Below are 22820 nucleotides of genomic sequence, written 5' to 3'. Positions count from 1 at the left end.
GGCCACCATTTTCTGAACACGTGTCCCATGAGGAAGCACGTAGCCTAGTTGCACCTGCACAGAACGCAAACTTTTTCTTACCTCACCTTTTTTCTTATCTCCAATCACCTTTCCCCACACTCCCCACGCCTCAGAACCCCCCTGCTTCTTTATCCTACAAATATCCCAGCCCCTCACCTTCTGGGGAAGCAGATCTGAAACGTTCTTCCAGCTCCTCGCTTGGCTGCCTTAGAAACCCTTTCTCTGCTACAGACCTCAGCATCTCAGCGTTTAGCTTCCTGTGCGTCAAGCAAATGAATCTGGTTTGGTAACAACTGCACACCTTAAACTTACACAGTGTTATATGTCAATTATACCTCAATAAAGCCTGAAGGAAACAAAGAAAAGGAAAGGAAAGAAAGAAAAGAAAAGAAGAGAAGACAGCCGTCTGGGCCCTACCCCATACCCATGGAACAAAAATCCCCGGGGATGGGCCCAGGTGTCAGCATTTTTGAAAATCTCATTGGACGATTCCGAAGTACAATGAGAATGGAGAAACCTTTCTCCACTCAGGAGGCAAGAAATGAAGCAGGGAAGAGAGAATAAGATAAGAAGTGGGCCCTGTAAAACAATTTTCCTAAAATCTCAAAAATTCCCAAGCAAGGAATTCCTAAGCAGTTACATGTTCTCAGACAAGACTTTGGTTCTTGATTCTCACAATGGAGAGAGAGAAAGAGAGAGAGAGAGAGATAAAAAAGCTCTTCCATAGCTCGATGCTATATTCCCACCCCAAGAGCACCTTGAGTAAGTAGAGCTCCTGGCTACACGCACAGCCAGCCAAGCAAAGAATGAGGTGGGCTCTGCTCAAACCCGCCGCGGCTCTCAGGACAATCTTCATTTCCCATTAGGTCTCAGTCCTGCAGGCACTCCCAACAGGCCCAGGTTACTAATAAGCTGTCTTCCCTTTGTTTTAAAAGTAATGATGTGGGAAACTTTTGAGACAAAATTTCCAGCCAGCCTCCCCACTGAGACTGCCAGGGGTGTTGCCCTCAGAGCCCAGCTGCCCAGAGACTAGATTAAAACCCGAAACAGTGAAGGGAAAAGAACCATGCAAAGATTTATTCTTTGCTTTTCAGCTGTTTTCAGTTATTTTAAACACCCACCTGTGAGGATGGGTACAGAGCACAGGAGATGGGAAGCTTCCGGTTTGAAGACAGAAGGCAGGACCCGAATGCAGGCAGACAGGGGAACGTCTTTGAGCTTAATTTCTCAAAATCCTTCAAAATCCTCGGGCTCCTACAGTTCTAAAAAATCCTGAAATATTCTGATAGGCTCTAGGATCTTGACCAGCAGAAAATGTCAGTCTCAAACTGAAGAAGTCTGCTCAGACTCCAAGCAAACTCAATTAATTAAATTGTGTAAAAGTTTAAATTCAGCCTCTTGGGCATCTTTGATATTTGCCCGGTAAGTCGGAATCAACAAAGGGCATGGTGGTGCCGGGGAAGTCCCTGCTAAGGTCACAAAGAGGTGAGAAGCCGCTAAGGCTGTGGCTGAAATTACCCAGCACACTTAAGCTGCCTATTAAAAGCCCAAGTCCCAGGATGACTGTGCCACGCCCAGGCTCACCCCAGGGCATTCGTGGCAAGGGGGGCGAGGGGGGGCAGCGTAGTTACACCTGGCAACATTGCATGAGCTGATCAGAAGATTCCCAGCCTCCTCTGCCCCACACTCTCAGGAGGGGCTCAGAACAGAGAAGTGGACCGATGTTGTACCTCGGGGTGGGTGACAGTGGAGAGGGGTCCACTGGTGGGCCTGGCAGAAAACTTGCTGGCATGAAGCTGGGCCTCAGGGCCTGGCCATCTGGATCTGCCCCAGACTGCTGCTGTGGGTCTGGCTCCTGGGTTGGGACTGGGATGCTGCCCCTTCAGCCTTCACCTTACCCATGTGTTTGAGGTCACGATCTGAGCTCTAGTTCTTTCTGGTCACACTGTTGTCAGCCGGCCACTGCCCCCAGGCAAGGCAGAGACACTCCTACTGTGTCTAGAGCCCCAGCCCTTGGCATCCATCCCCCTCTCACTGCCAGGACCCCATTTCCCATTCCTCTCGTTGCTCCATCAGTGGCTCCACCTTCTTCGTGTTCTGGTCCAGCCTGCGTCCAACACACCTCTCCAGGTCCACGATCCCATCCGGCCCAGCTGGAGTAACCTGTGTGGTTTCAGAGCTCCCGCATGACATTTGCACACCATGGTGCTTTGTGCTTCACCCAGTCCTTTTGTTTACGGTCTTTCAAATGTGAATCATCATCCGGTCCTCTTCAGAACTAGCCAGGAAGCCACCTTCCAGAGAAGGCTGTCAGTAACGCCAATGTCAAACTCTCCTTGCCTTTAGATCCTGTTAGAATGTTCCCATAGGACATAGGACATAGGATGCTGCACTGAAGATTTTGTAAAGCAGAAGCAGGATGTCCCCCAGAGATGCTTATGTTCACCCCAAATCAGGCTTATGACAAATGGGCTGGATTTGAATGGCCAACTCAGGGTCTCTGGGTTCAGGAGGGCTTTTCCAGCTGCGCACAGATAGGAGCTATGCCCCAAAATGGTCTGCAACATGGGGATCTGTGCTATACTTCTCTCCCTCATTCTTCGTCTCAGTAGCATCAGCAGCTGGTTTTGCTGTTGTCGTGTTTTGTTTTCTCTTTTAATTTTTTTATGTGTACAATATTATATTTTGACTTCTGTATACATTGCAGTGAGCTTACCACCAAAGGTTTAGTTTCTATTCATCACCATACAGTTAATTCCCTTTCCCCTATTTGCTCTCCCCCCACCATGCCCCTTCCTCTATGGTAGCTGCTACTCTGTTCTCTGTATTTGTTTGCTTCTGTTTGGTTTGTTCTTTTTCTTTGTTTTTTGCTTTTGTTCTTTTATATTCCACATATGGGTGAAATCTTATGGTATTTGTCTTTCTCCATTTGATTTATTTCACTTAGCATAATACCCTCACGTTTCATCCATGTTGTCACAAGATTTCATCTTTTTTATGGCTTATAGTATTCCTGCGTGTGTGTGTGTGTGTGCGCGCGCGCACGCGCATGCACCGCATCATCTTTATCCATTCATCCAAAAATGGGCACATAGGTTGTTTGCATATCATGTTTTGTTTTCTTTGTCGTAAACCTAGCTACTAGAAAATTCTGTGGGGGTAAAAAAGTACAAGACAATAAAACCTTAGAAAAATAAGTAATTATTTTATTTCTACCTCAAAGTACTCTACGTACATCTGGAACTCTATGGGAAAGTAGACCAGGAGATTATTCCATCATAAAAATAAAATAAGATAAAAATAACGATTGCTCATTCTAGATCTGTCTTTAATCCAGATGAAAGGGGCGTGAGCTGCCAGTTGTCTTGCTGTCAGGTGCCCTCCCCCGCCCCCGTCAGTGACCTTGGGGCTGTCTCACAGGGATTCCGGGTCTAAGAGCTCCTGGAGCGTTTTGAGGACTTGCTTTGGCTGGCTGGCGGCCAAGTCCTGCAGCCGGGAGCCCATCTGCCCCTGGAGGCTCCTGCACAGCCGGCAGACGGCCGTGCAGACGCTCCCGCCGCGCCCGGGCAGGATGCCGTTCCCGATCATGTTATTCGGGAAGTACCAGAGGACCGGAAGTACGTGGCGCTCCACGGCCTGGGGCTTTCGGGGGTAAACTGAGGCCACCAACACTGTCAGGCAGAAAAGAGGGAGAGTTACTTGAGTCAAGCACTCTCTCTCTCTCCCACTGCCTTCTCTGGGGACACCAACTCTGTCCCCCAAAAGGCAGGCAACCCAGCAGGGCCCACTAATCCATTAGACGCACTACCTAGGGCTCATAACACACTTAGGGGCCCATGGAAATGTTTTAAATTCTTTTAAAATCAGAAGAAAAAAGTCTGAAGCTATCCAGCCTGATTTCTATTTATGTTCCTACCAACCAGTCATAAAGTACACTTTTAAACATTTTTTTTACAGAGGAAGGGGTATGCGAAGGTGAAAGGGCTCAGGGCATATGACAGTATAACTGGTCCCTGAGGCCCAGGGCGAAGGAAAGAGGCAGACGCATCTGGATTGCTATCCTGCCTCTGTTATTTACTAGCTGTGTGAGCTTGAGAAAGCCACCCAACCTTTCTGAGCCTGTTGCCTGATCTGTAAAGTAAGGATAATAATTCTGAACCAAACTCTTAAGACTGTTAGAGGTTAGATAATACGTGTAGGCGAAGTGTCTATGCAAGTAGGCATGTGACAAAGAGTAACTTGGTCCTAGTAGTGCTTTAATCTGCATTACCACCTAGGAGAGTTCACACAGCGAAAACTTGTACTAGGAAGAAAGGTCGAGACTCTCAAATGAAGCATTCTGGAAGATAGAACAGCCAGTGGGAGATAAAACCAGCACGGCCTCCCCAGTTTCGATGCCACACCTCACGATAAGCCCAGCAGTGATGCAGGAGGCGTGAACGTGCTTTGGAAACCATCAGGCTCTGCACAGACCCTTCATTCCAGTGAAGAACACCCCAAATCTGGTTACCCCAGGCCCCCTGCCTTCTCGAGACCCCAGAAAACCCAGAGACAGGCTAAAACCTGCCAGCAGGCTCTCCGTCACACAGTAATTGCAGGGCTGCCTCCAACGTCAAGGCCTCATCAAGGGGTACCCCAAGCCGCTTCGGAGGGGCTGCTCTGGCCCGCAGCCTTGGCCGCGTCACCCTACGTGCGTTCGTGCAAATACTTGCTTGACAATCAGCACGCTGCCTGTCATCCCGCCAAAGGATAAGTCCTGGTGAAGGCAAACAACGCTTCGAGAAGCACTTGATTTATTTATGGGACAAAGAAGTTGGAAAGTTCCCTGAGCTGAGACACACCCGGGAAACTAACACTGCCGGAGCCTGAGTCCAGGCTCAGAGCTATGCATCTGTGACGCCATTTCACTCTCACCCAAGAGGCAGGACACTCGTCTGTTTCACAGCGGAGGAAATCAACACTCAGGGGTCGAGGAGCTGGCCCCAGATCCCACAGCTAACAAGAGCAGAGGACAGAGGCCAAGCCTTCCTTGACTCTAAAGCCCACGCTCTTCCCACCTCTTGCTGCCCCAAACCTCTTGGAGTTCCACGTTTTAGAGGCTGGTCTGGAGTTTTGTTTTATTTTTAGAGAAACCCCCAATTTGTTCTTCCTTCATCAACTTCATCCAACCCACCAGGATATTTTGCAGCGGGGGCCCTGTAGGGTCCCTCTGATTTCAGACCCAGCCTGGGATAGTGGGGAACTGGAGAGGATGGCCCGGGCCCCCCTCAGCTCAGCCTGACTCTCTCACTGTGCCATCTCCCATGAAATGTGTACCTTGACTCTCTGGCCATACCCTCAAGATTCCTGCACCCCACACTGGGGGCCTCCCCGGGGGCTCCCGGTGACACAGAGCCCTCCAAAGTCAAGGTGGTCCTCATTCCTGGGAAGGCAGGACTGCACCCAGTGAGCCACGCCAGCTGCGCCAACTTCATAAAATGGGGCCAAGAGGTGAGAGTTATGTTACCTGTGCTGGAAAAAGGCTAAGAAGGGAGGGCACAGTTAACCCTAAAGCCATTTGGTCAGCCCCAAGGGTGGTGGGAGGGTGGGAGGGGCAAGGGGAGGTGGAAGGGGGGCAGCCAGAGGGAACAGAAAGAAAACTAATCATCCGATTAACCACCTGTACTGAACAACTCTAACTCAAAGGTTTCCTAAACCTCCACTGAATCTCTGCTGCAACCGGAGGTGAAAACTATCGCAGGAGCCAGGCACAGGCAGGGCTCCCCTGACCCCACCAAATGGTGAGGGGTTCACCTGCCCCTAACCTGCCACACCTCCCCCACTCCTCCTTCCTGGCGCCTCACCCCTGGACCCTCTCCTCCCGCAGTGAGGCATCCACACCCCGGCCCCAGGAAGCTCACGTCCACCCTTAGACCACATTCACCTGCCTGCGGGGAGCGGGTGGCCCAGGAGCTGGTAGGGGGGCATCACGAGGAAAATCCCATTAAAATCGAGCTTAAAAGGCAGCTGAAGTAATTAGCAAAAGATTTACTCCTGCGTTAAGCTGTGCTATTGTGAGTCCACACCTTGCGTCAATTGAAATTTTCTTCCCTGTTCCTGGCTGACACAGAGTTAATAGAACTATGTAGAAACTCTTGTTTTTGAGGTCTCTTGGAAATAGAAGGGTAATATGTACAGTAAATGGATACCCACTCGCCTCTGGGGCCCATAAATTACCTGTGCAAGGACAGGTAATCAGAGAATGCTGATTTTGAGTAACAGAAAAGAGTTCCTTGTCTGATACCCAACGTGGTCTCAGTTACATGACCCCATTCTCACCCCAAGGCACCCACAGCCTGGCACTGCAGCTGCATCGTAGCCCCCATCAGATGGCCTCACTCGCGCCATCTGCTTGGAGCAGGTCTGGCGCCTGGACCGGAAGTAAGGGGCCACTCCAGGGACACGGGGAGGACTGAACCAGGGCGCAGAGGCAAGGCCAGGAGCAAGAGATGGGGCGGCGGAGGAGCGGGAATGACGCCCTTGGGCAGGCGACATGCACCGAGTTCACCCCCGGAGAGCTCAATGCTGGGAGGCCCTGGCTGGGCCAGCGACTGAGGCTGGCACGCGAAACTCAGGCCGGAGGGCCAGGGAGAAGGGAGACAGAGGAGGCGATGCCAGACCAAGTGGGCACCGCCCCGGTGGAGGAAGGAGAGTGAGAAGGGCTTTGCCCGTGGGCAGGCAACGGGGAGAGGATGGGAGGTCTGCCCCTGCAACGTGCTGGCGCCCAGAGGCCAAGGCAGGGGCCACCCAAGGAACGGCAGCACCGTACAGAGGTTGAGGGCTTGGCTCTGCAGCCCAGCTCCCGGAGACAAATCCTGGATTACTAGTCAAGGGACCTTAACCTTCCTTAGCTCCGTGTTTCTTATTTCTACAAAAGGGACAACCATGGAACCCACACCCTCCTTGTGCGGTTGTTATGAGGAGTAAATGACCCAGGACATATCACCGGGGGTGAATAAAAGGGGCAGAGCTTAGAAGGCCAGGCAGTGACCTGTCGGCCACTCCGGGGACCCTGGACACCATCCTGGAGACTGCTTGGGAGCCACGCAAGGATGTAAGCTGGGGGTGGCATGATCCGTGTGGATCTTAGGGGGGCCCTTGGGAGTCTAGAGAACAGATTGGGTCCTCCTGCCTCCTTCCTAGGTGGGACCCTCCTAGTATGGGGGAAGAGGCTTTTGGCAAGTTCAGTAACCTGTTAAGTAACCTGCCCAAGGTCAGAGCGACAGAGCTGCTGCTGACCCAGCCAGGCACCCATGAGGTGGTGTTGACCCAGAGAGGTGGATTTTTCTGATTCACACAAAGGTACCCTGTGGGGCTAGTGGAAGCCCCATCTGCAAAGAGGAAGAAATGCATAATAGTTTCTTTAAAACTATTTTGGCTATGTACAGACCTGCCTCATTTTGACCCAAAACAAAGATTGTCTCTGGCAATGTGGGAATTATTTTTTAAAGCAGATTATCAACTTTTTTTAAATGGTCTGTGGGGATTAGTTGATGATTTTTGGTCTAAGATAAGTAGGTGGTTCAACTACATGCCAGGAGAGAAGAAGAACAGAGATGGGCTGGGAGGCTGGATGCTCACCGGACAGACGTTCTGTGACATCAAGCACTGCGCGGCCACTCAGGAAACGCACCCGCCCAGCAAACGCTCGTAGGAGGCCAAGGGTGTCTGGGAGAGACGGAGAATGTCAGTGGCCATGATGCTGTGGCCCGAGCGAAGGCACCAACTGTTCCGGGCTAGGTACCCGCAGCACCTACATAGGGAAGAGCCGCTTTGGGAAGCCGAATTAATTTTTCTAGGTTATAATGGGGCCACTTTAAAAAGTGAATGTACATGGGGTGTTTGGGGAACAGTGATAGTTACACTATCACAGGCCCCATTTACTCCCGTAGATCCGGTTCATATTGTCTGTGCTTCCTCAAAACTGCTGTGAGCTTCGGGGCAAAAGAGGTAGGTAGATCGATAGACCGATCAATACGTAGATATAGATGATTGATGACAGGTGCACGATTGATAGATGAGATAGAAATAGCTAAATAGTCGAGAGGTAGGTAGACAGACAAGTAGGTGATAGATATAGATAATAGGTAGATGATAGATGAAGTATTATATACGATAGCTGTAGATGATAGATAACAGATAGGTGAATGATATATAGAGATAGATGGATGAATAGATATAGATGTGGATATAGAGATACAGTTTTAGGGGAAACTGAGGCACTGAGCCACGATTATACCAAAGGTCAGTAAAGGGCTAGGATCGGAATTCAGAAATCACGGCTCTCCTCAAAGCCTGAACTTGGGCTCTAACCAATAGAATGTACCCACTACCAGATGGTCGGTTATTTCCACGTTGAAAATTTACTGATCCCCTCTAAATAATAAGCGTGGAGCTGAGAACTAAATAAGACCTGGTCTTTCTGCTCCTCGTCCCCCTCAAGAGACTCCTTGGAGGAGGAGACAGGCACTTGAACGTGAACTCTAACGCGGTGGGAGGATCCATGCTCATGTAAGCAAGAGCCTGGGGTTCTGGAGCTAGGGTGACCAACACGTCTCAGTCTGCCCAGGACCTTCCCCATTTTAGCACCGAAAGCCCCACATCCCTGGTAAACCCTGATGGCTGGTCATCTTGTCAGGAGCAGAAGCCCCTGGCTGGCTCTGGTAGGGTCAGAGGAGGGAATGTGCAGGTTAGGGGTGGGGGGAGCGCATATGATCTCTCAGTAGTTTATTTATAACCTCCCAGCACCCCTACAGCGAGCACTCCAGCCACACTGCCCCAGGAGCCCAGGTCCCCTGCTACCCAGCCACACCCATGGGTGAAGGCTGCAGCCCCGAGCTCTTCTCCACTGGGATCTTAAAGGAGTGTTTATTAGAGATGAACCACTAATGGTGAAACCCCAGCAAATGGGCTGGAGGATGTTTGGGGATAAAGAGGCTCTCTGACGTTCTTTGATTGTTATTTCTAAAGTCAACTCCAGCCGGATCCCACAGCTACCGGGTTTAGAAGCTGCTCCTTCTTCCCCGTTCCAGCTGACGTCTCCTGGTTTCCCAAACTATTAAGCTTGAAGTCCTGCATCCCTCACAAAAGACGGACGAGCAAGGTGAGGAAAGTGACTCTTCACCTAAGAAAGGGATGCTAACCTAGAAAATCAACAAGGCAGGACCCATCTCCTTTTACCCCTGGATTTCCTCTCCATGACCCCTGGATGCACCCAGCATCCCCAGCTCCCAACATCTGCAACCACAGCAGGCACAGCAGAATTCCATGGGAGGTGGGCAAACAGCAAAATGCATTCCTCAGGGATGCGGCTGTGGGCCTTCCTGCACCTGTCTGGGAGGTGAGGTGCGTTACCACAGCAGCCCCAGCAAGTGTGTCCTGGACTTCCAGCCGCTGACCATCTCAAGGCCAGATTTCTCTTTGCAGGGGACAGAGATTAGCAATCTGCCTAAGGAAGTCTTTCCAGGAAGGTTCCACCTTCTCTGAGCTCCTTCCATACCTCAGCACAGAGCCCCAGCATCCCCAGAGATGTACAAGCAAAGCTTTGTTTTTCCCATCAGAAAACCATTAGTTGAGAGCTAACTCCTACTTCCCTTGCTCTCCTGCTGAGACCCGTCAGAAATATAGAGCAGAAAATGTACACATGCACATCTCTGCAGCTTGCAAAAGCTCCATCCGTAAGTCCAGAGTCTTTAAAATAATTTGTTCTGGGAGATAAAAGAGAGGCCAGACTCTAGAGCATTTCAGTTAGCGAGAAGTGGTCTCAGGGTGTCCTGGTAAACCTGTAAATGTGTAAGAAGAGAGCTCTATCTCAGCATCACCTGCATTATTGTTTCCAGGTGCTTCTGTTTGTCCCACCCCCATCATCAGCCATGAGCTCACCTCTGACAACAAGGCCCTCTCCCTCCTTGCTCTCCCCCATCAACACTCAGTCCAGGACAGTCTATGGGTGCCGCTAGACCTCCCCTCTCCTGGCCACTGGCATGGCCTCCCAGAGCCTGAGAGAAGTGAAGAACCTGGGGGATACTTGAAAATGCACATCCAGCAGACATCTGTGCCAGCCCATGCTCCCAGGCACACAACAGGCGCCCAATAAATGCTTATGGCGAACAAGGCAATGTTGAAGCAGAGACACTAAGTTGGCCCAAACTGGTCTATAAACCCCAGACACCACCCCAAGGAGCTGCCTCTCTGCCTCTGACTACTTCCATAGTGATGGCTCACCTTTCAGGTCACACCCACGTTTAATGAGACAGCAGCTAAGGGGGTGGACTCTGGGTGCAGATCGCCTGGACCTTCCATGTTTTACTGTGTGACGTTGGACAAGTCACTTACCCTCTGTAAACCACAGTTTACCCATCTGTAAAACAGGGATAAAATACTAGTACCTTCCTCATAGAACTGCTTAGGATAGTGCCTTGAGCAGATAATTACTATGCAAGTATCAGTTATTGTGGCTGCTATTACTATTATTACCTAAAATACTCTGAAAGCCCAGCAACCTTCATGGTAGGGCGTCCAATTAAGAGGCTGGAATCTAACTTTCAAAAACTTAAAAATCCTGCTCTGTTAGCCTAGCCCAGGGTTTTCATAGGCTTCTCTTCCACACCACAAGGAAGCCACACTGGCTTTGGTGCTGCCCACGCAAAGGGGCAAGCAAAGCCCTTCAATATAGAAAAAATAGCCACGGGCTGGCAAGCCAGACACCTTGGCCTCCCTGGACCTAGCCTCCCCTCCCCACAGTGGGGCTGAGGTCTAGCAAGCCTCTCACCTGTTCTATTCAGCCAAACCCCAAGGTCACTGAGCCACATCATCCCCAGGCTGCCGGGAAGCCAGAGAAGAGCTTTTAAGAAAACATAAGAAGCATGCTATGTGGACAGTGGCAGCAAAGACACTGCAGTCAAACCGGGCTCCCAGCAATAAGCACAAGACTCAGTAAGTTATAATATGTCACACAGCCAAATTCTCCGTGGCCAGGAAAACTAGGTCTGTTCATTGCAGGAAAACTGGGAAAGATCCACTGAAACAGAAAACTACAGGCTATGCCACAGCACGTGACGGAACTGTTAAAAGTGACTCAAGTGTGTCATTATATGTAATGCTCACGCCTGCTTCTTCTAAAGAAGGATGCAAATTTAAATGTGTAATATTATCATGACTATACACAAAGATGCACAGAAAAAAATACCTAACATAAAAAACGCTAAATGTTAATAATGGTTTCTTTGAGGAGTTGGGACTGTAAGTTTTTTTCCTTCCGAAGGCTTCATATTTTTCACTTTCTCCATAATTAATAAGTACGACTTTTACAGTGGAGGAAAATAAAGTTTATATTAATATATTTAAGTTAACTAGAAAGACTATGTAACAGCATGGGAAACTGGGTGGTATTAAATGAAAGGAGCAAAGTCAAAATTGTATTTACAGGGGCTTCCCTGGTGGCGCAGTGGTTAAGAATCCACCTGCCAATGCAGGGGACACGGGTTCGAGCCCTGGTCCAGGAAGATCCCACATGCTGCAGAGCAACTAAGCCCGTGTGCCGCAACTACTGAGCCTGTGCTCTAGAGCCCATGAGCCACAACTACTGAGCCCGCATGCCACAACTACTGAAGCCCACGCACCTAGAGCCCGTGCTCCGCAACAAGAGAAGCCACCGCAATGAGAAGCCCGCGCACCGCAACGAAGAGTAGCCCCCTCCTCACCACAACTAGAGGAAGCCCACGCGCAGCAATGAAGACCCAATGCAGCCAAAAATAAATAAATAAGTAAATTTATTTTTTAAAAATAATAATAAAAAACTAAATAAAGTCAGAGCAAAAGAGCAGAAGTATTGTAGATCTGAAGCTGCCCATTTCTGAGTTTATCTGCTCCCTCCAGCACTGGCCAGGGGCTGCACTACATTAAGAGAACTTTTTCCGGCGTTCAGTCTAACCAGGAGTGCGGTGAGCTGTCAGCAGCCTGATGCTTTAATTAGTGAAGTTTCTTCTGTAACTAACCCAGTAACAGAGCCCAAAGACAGAACCAGCCAGTCTGCTGAGGAACTGCCTTATCCCTGGAACAACTCCCCTGAAATCAGAGGGTCTCGGTGAGGAGTAGAAAGGGTGCCACTCCAGGCTCAGCCCCAGAGAGGCCTTAAGGCAGGCAGTGACAGAGGGCAGAGGGCAGGGAACAAGGCTCCCAACGTCTCCTTTTTTACTGTCCCCCAAAATGGGACATGGGCAGAAATCCCACCTGTTCTGTCAACCAGCACATCACCGCCCCACTCACCCTAGGGAAAAGGAAGGGACTGGGAGAGACGTGGTGGCTGATGCGTGGATTTTGTCACCCAATTCCAGAATCAAGAGGTCACCTAAGAAGACCAACCTCCCAGTTTGGCTGTGCGATCTGGACTTTGTGACAGAAGACGGCCTGCCTCACCTGTGTTCTTGACCTCCTTGGCCCCCATTGAGCAGGAAACAAACAGTAACATGCTGTGACTTTCCACACATTTATTTCACAGCACTTCACAGCTCCTCTCCAGCCTGGAGCCCAGAATCCCTCCTGGGGCATGAAGAATCCGGCTTGGGAGAAAGCTCCCGCTGCTCGAAGGGCTCCACGCCACTTCCAGGAGGGGCCTCTGGGTGCTAAAGGTCGGCTAGAGCTGCCCGGGCTCAGCCTGGGTGATATGGGAAGGAAGACGTACACCCTTCTCTCCTGTCACACCCGCCCCAGCCTCTGTGTCCACCACCTAGTCCCCTGGGACAGTGGGAAATTTCATTACTTGCATCCGTTTTTCCCTCTGCAGGCCAGGCCTAGACCATTCCAGGCAGAAGAGAACCATTCCCTGGGAGAGCTTGATTCCACCCCTGGTACTCCCTGACAGTGATGAATTCTCATTGGCAACCTAATCCCTCCAGTTCTGACCTTCACGGATTTAGAAGCCGGATCCTTACGTCACAGTTAAGAACACTTCCAAAAGCAACGTTGCTGATTGGGTTGAGAGAGTATGGCTCACAGCAAAGCCCTTGACCACGCCTGCTCAAATGACCTGGAGCCAACACCCTGGACGTGACACTCTGGAGCCTTGTGCCAGGGGGGTAGTGGGCTCCATCCATCCCTTTGACCCCATTCCATTCCAGCCTAGCGCTGACCTAAGGATTAGAGAGAAGGGCAGTGCCCCTCTCACTTGCCTCCATTCTCCCGGCACCAAATCCTCCGGCTGATGGGCCAGAAGGAGCACCGTCAGCCATCCCCAAGGAGATCCTGTCCCCGGAGGAAAGGAGAAGTATAGGCATCTTCCTGGTTGCTGCAACCTGCCTCAAGGTGTGGTCAAATCACAGAAGCAGGCCATCCCCAGGTCCCCTTTCCAGGGTGTCCAGCCCAAATGGAAACAGCAGGGCCCCACGTAGAGGGGATCCGAGTCTTGCGACAGTATGAGACACCGGATTCTGCAGCCCAAAGTTCCAAGGCTCCAGCGTGCAGAAGGAGGCCGACTCAAAGGCAAAAAGGGGAAACTAAAACACCTGGAGGGGGAAGCGTTAAAAGCTCCTCTCGCCAGACAAGGGTGCTTAGCTTCTTCAAATAGCTAAAGGCTATTTTGTTTGATGCAGGTTTTCCCAATAAATATAGGGCCCGCGGTGCTTTACCAAGAGCCTCGGTTGTTGGCAACAGCGATCTCACTCACCCAGAGCAGCGCCGAGAACAGCCGTAATTTAGAACTGGATTTATTTTGTTTGTTCTACAGCAACACACTGAGCAAATCATAAATTCCCTCTGAGATGAAGAGAGGAAATTGACAATATTTATGATCTCGAGAGGCGGAGAAGGGCCTGACCAGACCTTTGATTTGTAACTGAAACGTCTCCTGGAGGCTCCAGCCAAGGACACAGCTGCTGTCCCAGCCCCAGGGAGCTGCACTCAGGCCAGGGTGCAGTATGGGGAGGAGGGGTGGGTGCGCCAGGCAGTGTTTCCAGCCGCACCACGGGGATGCTTGGCACGTCCTAGAGGCAGGACATTGCTCTGTGTTCATCGGGACATATGGCAACAAGCCAACAGCGGTTCTCAGATCATACATTTCCTCCCAGCAAGGCAAGATTAGGTTGTGAAAACTCGTGGTTCTACTGGTCTGGACATACGTCTATCGTGTACTACGTTCTCACACACCGGAGGTTTCAAACTTGCACTTCAGTCTGTGTACTAGATACACCGAATATCACCGTCTAATCACCTACGAAAGGAATGGATAACAGAAGTATCAGCACCAAGATTTCCACCTAACGTTCAAGAACTAAGATGTGCTACTGCAAAGCACATAAGGAACAGAGGAGCTCCTGCCTTTCCTGATGTCTCTCCCATAGCTCCCGCCTTTTTGTTCTTTTCATTCCTCCCCCAAGCCTCCACTCCACCCTCACTCTCCACCCCTCACCCCAAATCCCTCCCACCCCAAGCCCTGGCCCCAGTCTTCCTAAAAGGCAACCCTCATTCATGCCATGCTCAAAAAGCCAATGGGTCCCAGCTTGACTCCCATGTCAGACAACCAGGGTGGCCAACTTTGTCCTCTCCAACAGGCTTACCCTACTGTCTCACCAGCATCCTGCCTGGTCCCCATACAAGCCACATCCCCTGCTACCATCTCTACAACTGAAAAATATTGACAACTCCTCCTAGCTCCTTCTTGGCAATCGTGGTCTGTTTTCCCATCAGTGCCCTGTCGGCTCACTCACTGTGGTGCTGTGTGACCTGGGGTGAGTCATTTCCATCACCTGTACCACAAGGAGGCAAGACTAGATATTCTCCACATCTCCTCTACTTCTAACAGGTGGACGTCCCATGGAAAATCCTGCCAACCAAGAACCTGGGAGGCCCTGGGCTGCCCACCCCTGCCCTACACAACCTCTGGGGAAATATTTGGCCTGAGAGCCAATCAATGCCTTTCACTGCTCTGCTGATTCCCAAGCAGGGAAGGTGGGAATGTCCAACCCTAACCCTACGGAGGGACAAGGGAGGGAGCCAGCTGCCTACCAGAGCCAAGCAGGGGCTGTGGGCAGGCTCACCCAGACTCTCAATCACTACATCCAGCGCCGTCGCCGCAGCAATGTAAATTCCTGAGTTCTTGGAGTTGAGGTTGTCTGCTACAGCAATGATGATGGAGAGCAGCACGGGCTGTAAGCTCTCTCTCAGGAGGGGCATCATCCTGGAGAGGGACTCCAGCGCCCACTGGTTCACTTTCTTGTTGGAATCCTGAAGCCTTAGGGTGAAAGCATCAAAGACCTGTTGAGGGAACAGAAACCAAGAGCCCATGGGAACCCAGTCTGGGCAGGAGTCCCACAGCCCAACTAACTGCCCTTGGAGGGTACTCCTCCTGCATCCCTGACAGGGGCCATCCAGCCTGTGCCAGAACGTTCCCAGTGACGAAGAAGAGCTCACCTCTCAAAGGGGAGGAGGACAAGAGGGGAAACGGCTGTACACTGAGTACTCGATGAGTGCAAAGGGTGTAGGGTGTAGAGCATCTTGTTAGGTACTCTGCACTCGCTCATGGAGTGATCTTAACAACCCATGAGGCACGTGTTCTCGTCCTCAGTTTACCATTAAAAAAAAAAAAAACGGGTTTCCCTGGTGGCTCAGTGGTTGGGAGTCTGCCTGCCGATGCAGGGGACACGGGTTCATGCCCCGGTCCGGGAGGATCCCACACGCCGCGGAGCGGCTGGGCCCGTGAGCCATGGCCGTTGAGCCTGCGCGTCCAGAGCCTGTGCTCCGCAACGGGAGAGGCCACAACAGTGAGAGGCCCGCGTACCAAAAAAAAAAAAAGAAACCACCAAAACAAAAACTGAGTCTGACAAAGGTTAAATGACTTGCCCAGATCACACAGCTAGTAAGAAACTTGAAGCCTGTGTCTTAACTACTCTTCTATGTAGAGTGTCAGCTGCCTCACTTCCGGAAGTAGCAGGCATCTGCCCTCATTTCCAGCCTGTGGAAGCCTGTGTTTACTCCGAGCCACATGTTCTGCCCCCAAAACCTCATGTGCGTAGCTGGATCAGGAGTCGCCCTTAGCTGCGGCATCCTGCACCTCTGCCCTCCTCCCTGTAAAACTGCTCGGAGGATGAAAGACACCCAGGACATCTCTGAGTGGTCCCAGCGCACCCAGCAGGAGGCGATGCCCTTGCCCAATTGGCCACTTCCAGAGAGTCTTACGGCATTACCGTGGCAATTGGATAGTGAGTGCTTGTCAGACTCCCTTTACCCTGAAGCGATGTCTGGCGCAATGTCCAGCCCTGTCCCGAGTTTTCCAAAGTTGCGCCCACCAGGGAAAGACAGGGCAGAGACGGGCAGCACTCACCCGGACCAGGTTGGCGGTGATGAGCTCTGGCTTGGCCTTGCAGTGCTCAAGGAGCCGCCCCACGCCTTCCATCCGAGACCGGTACTCCTCGGCCTCCAGCAGCCGCGGCAGCTCCCGCAGCTGCTCCGCCATCTCCAAGGCACCCCGCGTGGAGGAGTGCGGCCCTGCCAGCTGCGGGCCACTGGAGCTGAGCCTACGTGGAAGGAGCGTCTGACCTGGGCAGCCCCAGGGGATGGACACATCTCCTGTCCCATGCACAAGCCCCAAAGACAGGTGGGGCTGAAACAAGAGTTTCACTTGCAACGCAGTCCATCCCAGCTTCCCCTCCACCTGCCGCTTGGGGACACAGGCCTTGGGAACTCTGGAAATGCTTTTTCCTCAGGGGGCAACAGTTCAGTTGCCTAGAGCTCTATCCCCTTATCAGGCAGCAGGGCTCTCTCTTCCTGCCTTTTTTTCCTCTTTTCAGAAGCTACGTTAAGAATGGGGTGAGGGGGACTTCCCTGGTGGCGCAGCGGTTAAGAATCCACCTGCCAATGCAGGGGACACGGGTTCGAGCCCTGGTCTGGGAAGATCCCACATGCCGCGGAGCAACTAAGCCCGTGAGCCACAACTACTGAGCCTGCGCACTAGATCCCGCAAGCCACAACTACTGAAGCCTGTGCGCCTAGAGCCTGTGCTCTGCAACAAGAGGAGCCACCGCAATGAGAAGCCTGCGCCCCGCAATGAAGAGTAGCCCCTGCTCACTGCAACTAGAGAAAGCCCGTGCGCAGCAGCGAAGACCCAATGCAGCAAAAATTAAATAAATAAATTTTAAAAAAAAGAAAAAAAGAATGGGGTGAGGGAGCTTGGACTGAGGGGGTGGAAATCCATGGAAGGATGACTGGCACAATTTAACCTAAGAGTGGGGGAAGGTCTTACCAGGAGCCTGTATCCTGAGCCCTGGCTGTCTAGGCTCTGCTTACACTCCTCCGGAACTAGGGAAATGTTAAGAAGCTCTGTTGTCTTACATTGGGATCACATGGCCATCATTTCCCCTGGCCTGTTTCAGCCAGCATGGGAGCCGCTTCACACAGAACTCCAACCGCCCACTGCCAACTCAGACCTGGGTCTCTGAGCTCATGCCCTACACCCGGGTCCCACCCAATAGAGCCCCACATCATTCTGACATTCATCCCTACATTCCACACTCTTTGCCTACTGAGTTCCAAGAGAAGTGTCAGACACTGAGAATTATGAGATGAGAGATGTGGACTTTGCCCTCAGGAGCTCACAGACCAATGGGAGACAGAGGACTGAAGGAGGGGGGCGACCGGCCCCACCGGAGGACATGAGGGCAGAGAGTCAGAGAGAGCTTCTGGGAGAAGGTGACAGGTGAGCCACGTCTTGTAGGATAAATAGGCATGTTCCGGTACAGATGGCGCGGCACAGGGAAAGGCACAGGAGTGAGAGAGAACGCAGGGAACATGAGCTGAGAGAGCATGCGTGGGAGAGAGAGCAGGGAGTTACTCTAGAAGAGGTGGGCAGGGGGCTTCCCTGGGGGCCCAGCTTAGGAGTCTACACATGTTCCTCCCGGGACATCGCAGAAGGGTCTTAAGTTGTGGGCACAGGAGTGACTGTCAGATTCCTGTTGGATTTCTAACCCCTCCTAATGCCCACCCTCTAGCCCCTTGGCCCATTCCTTCTCATCCGCCTTGATTCCACCTCTGCCTCTAAACTAGTCCCAGGCCGGCCACTCTGATGGGGAAAGGCCCTGCTGCTCTAAGTGAATGGAGAAACTCTGAGCTCACACAAAAAGGCTGACCAACAATGCATCCCACTTAAACTGCACCTACACGGCCAGGACTGCAGGAGCCCATCTCTCCCAGCAGATGCCCCTGAGCCCAGCATCTGCTCTCCCCAAGATCTGGGTGAGGGAGCCCTTCCCATAAATTGACCCGTGAGTCCTGCTGACCCAACTAGGTGTCAGTCACAGCCCAGATGCACACCCCTCCCCACAGGGCCACCACGGCGGGCCCGGGCCAAGCAGAACATCTCCATCAGCAGTCTTGGATGGGGAGCCCCAGGGAGACAAGAGCTACTGTACCCATCCTCGCCGGGCAGCCCATTCTCACACACCACAGACTCCTCGACACCTTGCGGCCTTTGGCAGATGGAAGTTCATCACCATCTTCTATTCCCTTGAAAAATACACACAGAACATGAACCAAAAGGGGTGGCCCTATGGGGAACGGCCAGACACTCCAGTCTAGACCAAAACAAGAGGAATAATCTGTTCCACCTGGGAGGGCACAGGGGGGTCTTCCAGAGCACTGGTAATCGGGTCACGGATCAAGATCCCCACTTAAAAGATGGAGGCAAAGAGGCCCAGGGAGGCTCAAGAGACACAGGCAGTGAGAGGCAGAAGCAGGTCTGAGCACCAGGAAGGAAATTCCACCCGTCAGGAGGTGTGGATGAAATCAAAGCCTCTGGAGTGCATGCCCCCCTCCCCTGACCAGCGTGAGGGCTGCGAGCTGCCGGGCTCAGCTCTGATTCCCGCCCCAGACCAGCTCACACCTCGCTGCCTGCTGACTCACCCACTGTTTAATAGCTGTCATGACCTTCTGCAAGTCGTGGGATGGGAGGGACTGCTTCAGAAATGCATCAAACCTTGTGTTTGACATTAAGATATTCACCATCTTCCGGCCATAAAACCTGCCATTGGAGAAAGAGCAGGATGAAAAACAACCACGGAAATGCAATATAAATTTGCTCTACATAATTCTTCTCATTGCAGTAAGAGAATTTTTAATACTTTTTCTCATTATGACAGTAATCCCCACCCAGTTAAGAACTAGATTCATAAAATAAACAACCATAATCTCATTATCAAGAGAAAACCACTTAAATTTGTACATATTTTCTTATAGTCTTTTTTCCAAGCATATATACATTTTCATTGATATCAGAATATATACGCAACATTTACCCAGCTTTTTTCACTTTACCATTAATCATCTTCCCACGTCATCCTCTTCAATGGCTAAATAATATTCTGTTAGATGACTATACCAAAGTGTATTAACATTTTTCTAGCATGAGACATTTAGAAGTCTGAGGAAGTGTGCAGCGGGGCAGTATAGGGGGGAGTGGTCAACTCTATCTGATAAACAGTGGTGGGTAAGGGGGGGGCATCAAGGAGGGCTTCACTGAAGAGGTGACCTTGGGTTGGGACTCAAAAGATGAGTAGGAGTTCACAAGTGGGATGGGATTAAGGAGTAAGTGGAGGAGGGAGACATCCCAGCGTCCATAAGACAGTCTGATAGGTCTACAGGTGTGTGGTTGGAGAATAGTCGGCAGGGACTGGACTCAGGGAGAGAATAGGCTAGAGAAGAAGATAGGACTCAATTTAGGGAGATGTGAAGGAGTTGGGCTTTAGGCTGCAGGCAATGGGAAGCTGAGAAATGATCAGATTTGCACTGAAGTCAAAATGTCTCAGGCAGCACTGTGGAGGACGGATCTTTGGGGACAAGGGTCGGGGCCGGGAGACCTGTTAGGAGGCCATTATAATAGTCCAGGCAAAAGATGATGAAGGCCTGACATAGGCAGGAGGGTGGGGGTGAGTAGGGACGATCAGATTCAAGAGCTGCTAAAGAAGATGAAATTGAAGGGCTTGGTAGGTGATTGGAGGGGAAGCCCAAAGCATCTAGAATTATCATACTTCACTCAACCTAAAACTCCACTGATTGTAAAATGCACCATTAATTTATTTTCCACTAAGGAAAAACAGAAAAAGAAGACACTGGTGATTTCCACTGCCTTCAGTGACACAGCCCCGTGTGCGAAGGCCATCCTTTTACATGCTATCTCAGAAACAGAAGTGACACTTTTGTGGGAAGTGTCCTTCCTTCCTTAGGTTGGATAAAGTACTTGTTGGTTGCTTTGTAAGAAACTGTGGAATCTGGGTCATTCTTTCAGTGATGAATATTTGCGTTAATATCGAATTTATGCCCCATCGCTCTATTTCCATGCCTTTTCTCATATACGATAACGCTTCATCTCAATGCCAAATAATAATGTAATATTTCTAAGACATTTTAAACGCGATTAAACCCAACAATTCCCCACAGTGACTCCTTAAATAAATATAAAAGGCTAAGCAGCAAAGAAAGGCTCATAATGTAGTTCCTACGATGCAAACTGTAATTCAAACGTTTATACAATGAGCAACAACGATCAAGTTTGCAGCTGTATAGATAGTAAAGCCCAAGTCATAACTGCTGCCTGGCCACCAGCAGCTGTGAGATGCCTAGAATTCTAAGATATTAAAATGTGGAGGGGGAAAATGAAGTATGAAATTCCCCATTCTGCATCTAGATGACTTGGTAAATAATAGTGACTTTAATAAGAGAGGGAACACAGCCAGAGACGCAGGCTTCAAGAGAAGGCAATGAGCTCATTTAGGGACAGTTTGCACTGACGATGACAGTGGGACATCCCGGTGATGGACCCTGTGGGGGCATCAGAGAGATGGGACAGATGCTCAGAGAAGGGCTGGCCTGGAGGGAGACACGGGGAAGCATCAGAGTTTGCCGTGGCTGGAGCCACAGGAAGTGACGGCACCTCTCAGAGAAGGCTGCAAGAGGGGGACGAGGACGAAGACACTCTTGCAGCCACGGGCATGGGGTGCGGGCAGGCGGGGGGAAAGGCACAGAGGAACCAGGAAAACCAGGGAATGTGGTACCATGCAAGCCGGAAGCATAGGGTTCCAAGAAGGAAAATGAAGTGCTGTCAACGCCATCCAGTGTGAGAGAGAGGGTCGGAACGGAGAGGGGTTTAGATCTGGAGAGATGTTGGATCTTAACGCCCATCCCCCCACCAACAATGAAGAACCAGCCAACCAAAACCTTCTACTTCCCTGACAATAGTCTTCCTGCCAGTAAATGGCACTATCATTCACCCAGTTGTTCAGTTTAAAAACCTAAGCATCATCTTTGATTCCTCTTTGAAATCCTCAGCGCCCAACTGCTCTCAGCTATGCCTTCAAAATATACCCCACTCCACCCCTCCTCCCCCTGCTGCAGCCTCCAGCCCTTCTTGCCGGGACTCCGGGGTAGCCATCTGCCTGGCATCCCTTCTCCATCCTGGCCCCTCTCCCCCACCATCAATCCTCCAGTAAGTAGTCAGAGATGTTTTTTGTTTGTTGTTTTTTTAATAAATAATTTTTGTTTATGAGGTAACCAAAGGGAATATTTTCTAAAAAATGAGAAAGCTGCCCAAATTGTGAATCACTCTTTCCCCAGATCAGATCACCCAGCAGCTTGGAAACCAGGAGGAAAGCTTGCGGATCATTAAATCTGGTGCGTAGGGTAATATTTTCATGATTACTCTCCCCTGAAATGTCCAATTCTTTTTTTTTAACTTTAGTCATCCAGCCCTGTCACTGGTCAGTGAGTCAAGGAAGGGATTTAACAATAGATACTAGGGTTGAGGGGTTGTCTCTTCCTGACTTGGTTTTCAAAAACCTGGATCCTTAATGATATAGGAAGGGCTTGAGGCATATACAAATTATTTTGGAGAATACTGTAGTAAGACCAAAATTGTCTTGCTGCCCCCTCTAAGAAAGAGGACAGATAGAGGATAGTTCAACAGTAGTGGGTCCGATAAAGAGAATCTCTGTGCTATCTTCATGGGCTGATTCCTGGAGAGGTAGAATGGAGAGGCAGAAAATCCCCAAACAGGATCCTACAGAGACAGCAAGTTCCAAGCATAAAAAAGCTCTGTTTTGTCTAGGCCTTCTTCCTCTCCATCGAATTTCCCAAAGCCTAACATTATGTTGTAGGAGGAACAGAATAAAGAGATGTTTTTTTGAATCAAAAGGCTAGCAAACATATAAAGAAGCACTCAAACTTGTTAGTAATCAGGAAGGGGAAAAAAAGTATTCGGAAACAGCCATGAGCTAGAACTTTTCCCCATCAGATGGATAAAAATGTGAAATCCAGAAACTGCAATGTTGTAAGGATGTATTCGCCTCGGCACTCAGGAGGGAGGTGGAGGGGCCCCGTGTGCGTGAGGGCTCCTGGCGATGCCTGGGGGGCCTGAGTGAACACGGCCCTGACCTCACTCGCGCTCCGGGCAAATTCCCAAAGAGATCCTCCTGGGCTCTGTCAGGGGCCACTTACAAGGACTGAGGTACAGCACCGTGGGAGTGCACTGGGCAGGGTGGGAGGCATCCCGTGCGTCGCATCCCTCCAGGGTTGCACTGCACGGACACCCCACACGAAGGCACTGCCTCAGACACAACACAGGACGCAGTGTGGACGTGCCCTCTGGAGCTGTACCGAGCGTGCTGGGGGCCCTAGACATGGTGATAACACGCCATGAACCGGGGAGTGTGATTAACTGCACCCCAACACCAGGTTTTAAAGACAGTTAATCAGATCCTATCACTCTCCTGCTTAAAACCATC

At 50.8% G+C, this 22820-nt stretch overlaps 1 protein-coding gene across 1 annotated transcript in view; it reads right to left on the bottom strand.

Moving 5' to 3' along the window:
* Window positions 1–3435: 3435 nt before the first annotated feature.
* Window positions 3436–22820, bottom strand: part of TOGARAM2 (TOG array regulator of axonemal microtubules 2) — a gene marked incomplete at both ends in the record, with an annotated part of 39686 nt that continues 20301 nt past the window's right edge. Inside the window, 7 exon segments of the mRNA XM_082851435.1 lie at window positions 3436–3692; window positions 7642–7728; window positions 15093–15309; window positions 16376–16568; window positions 18459–18495; window positions 18498–18552; window positions 18949–19066. Coding sequence (XP_082707561.1) covers window positions 3436–3692; window positions 7642–7728; window positions 15093–15309; window positions 16376–16568; window positions 18459–18495; window positions 18498–18552; window positions 18949–19066 — 964 coding nt within the window.

Source organism: Leucopleurus acutus (genome assembly GCF_964270905.1).
Source record: "Leucopleurus acutus genome assembly, chromosome: 12".
In the NCBI taxonomy this organism is placed as follows: Eukaryota; Metazoa; Chordata; class Mammalia; order Artiodactyla; family Delphinidae; genus Leucopleurus; species Leucopleurus acutus.
The sequence above is the reverse complement of the archived record's forward strand: the minus strand, read 5'-3'. Positions and strand labels throughout refer to the sequence as shown.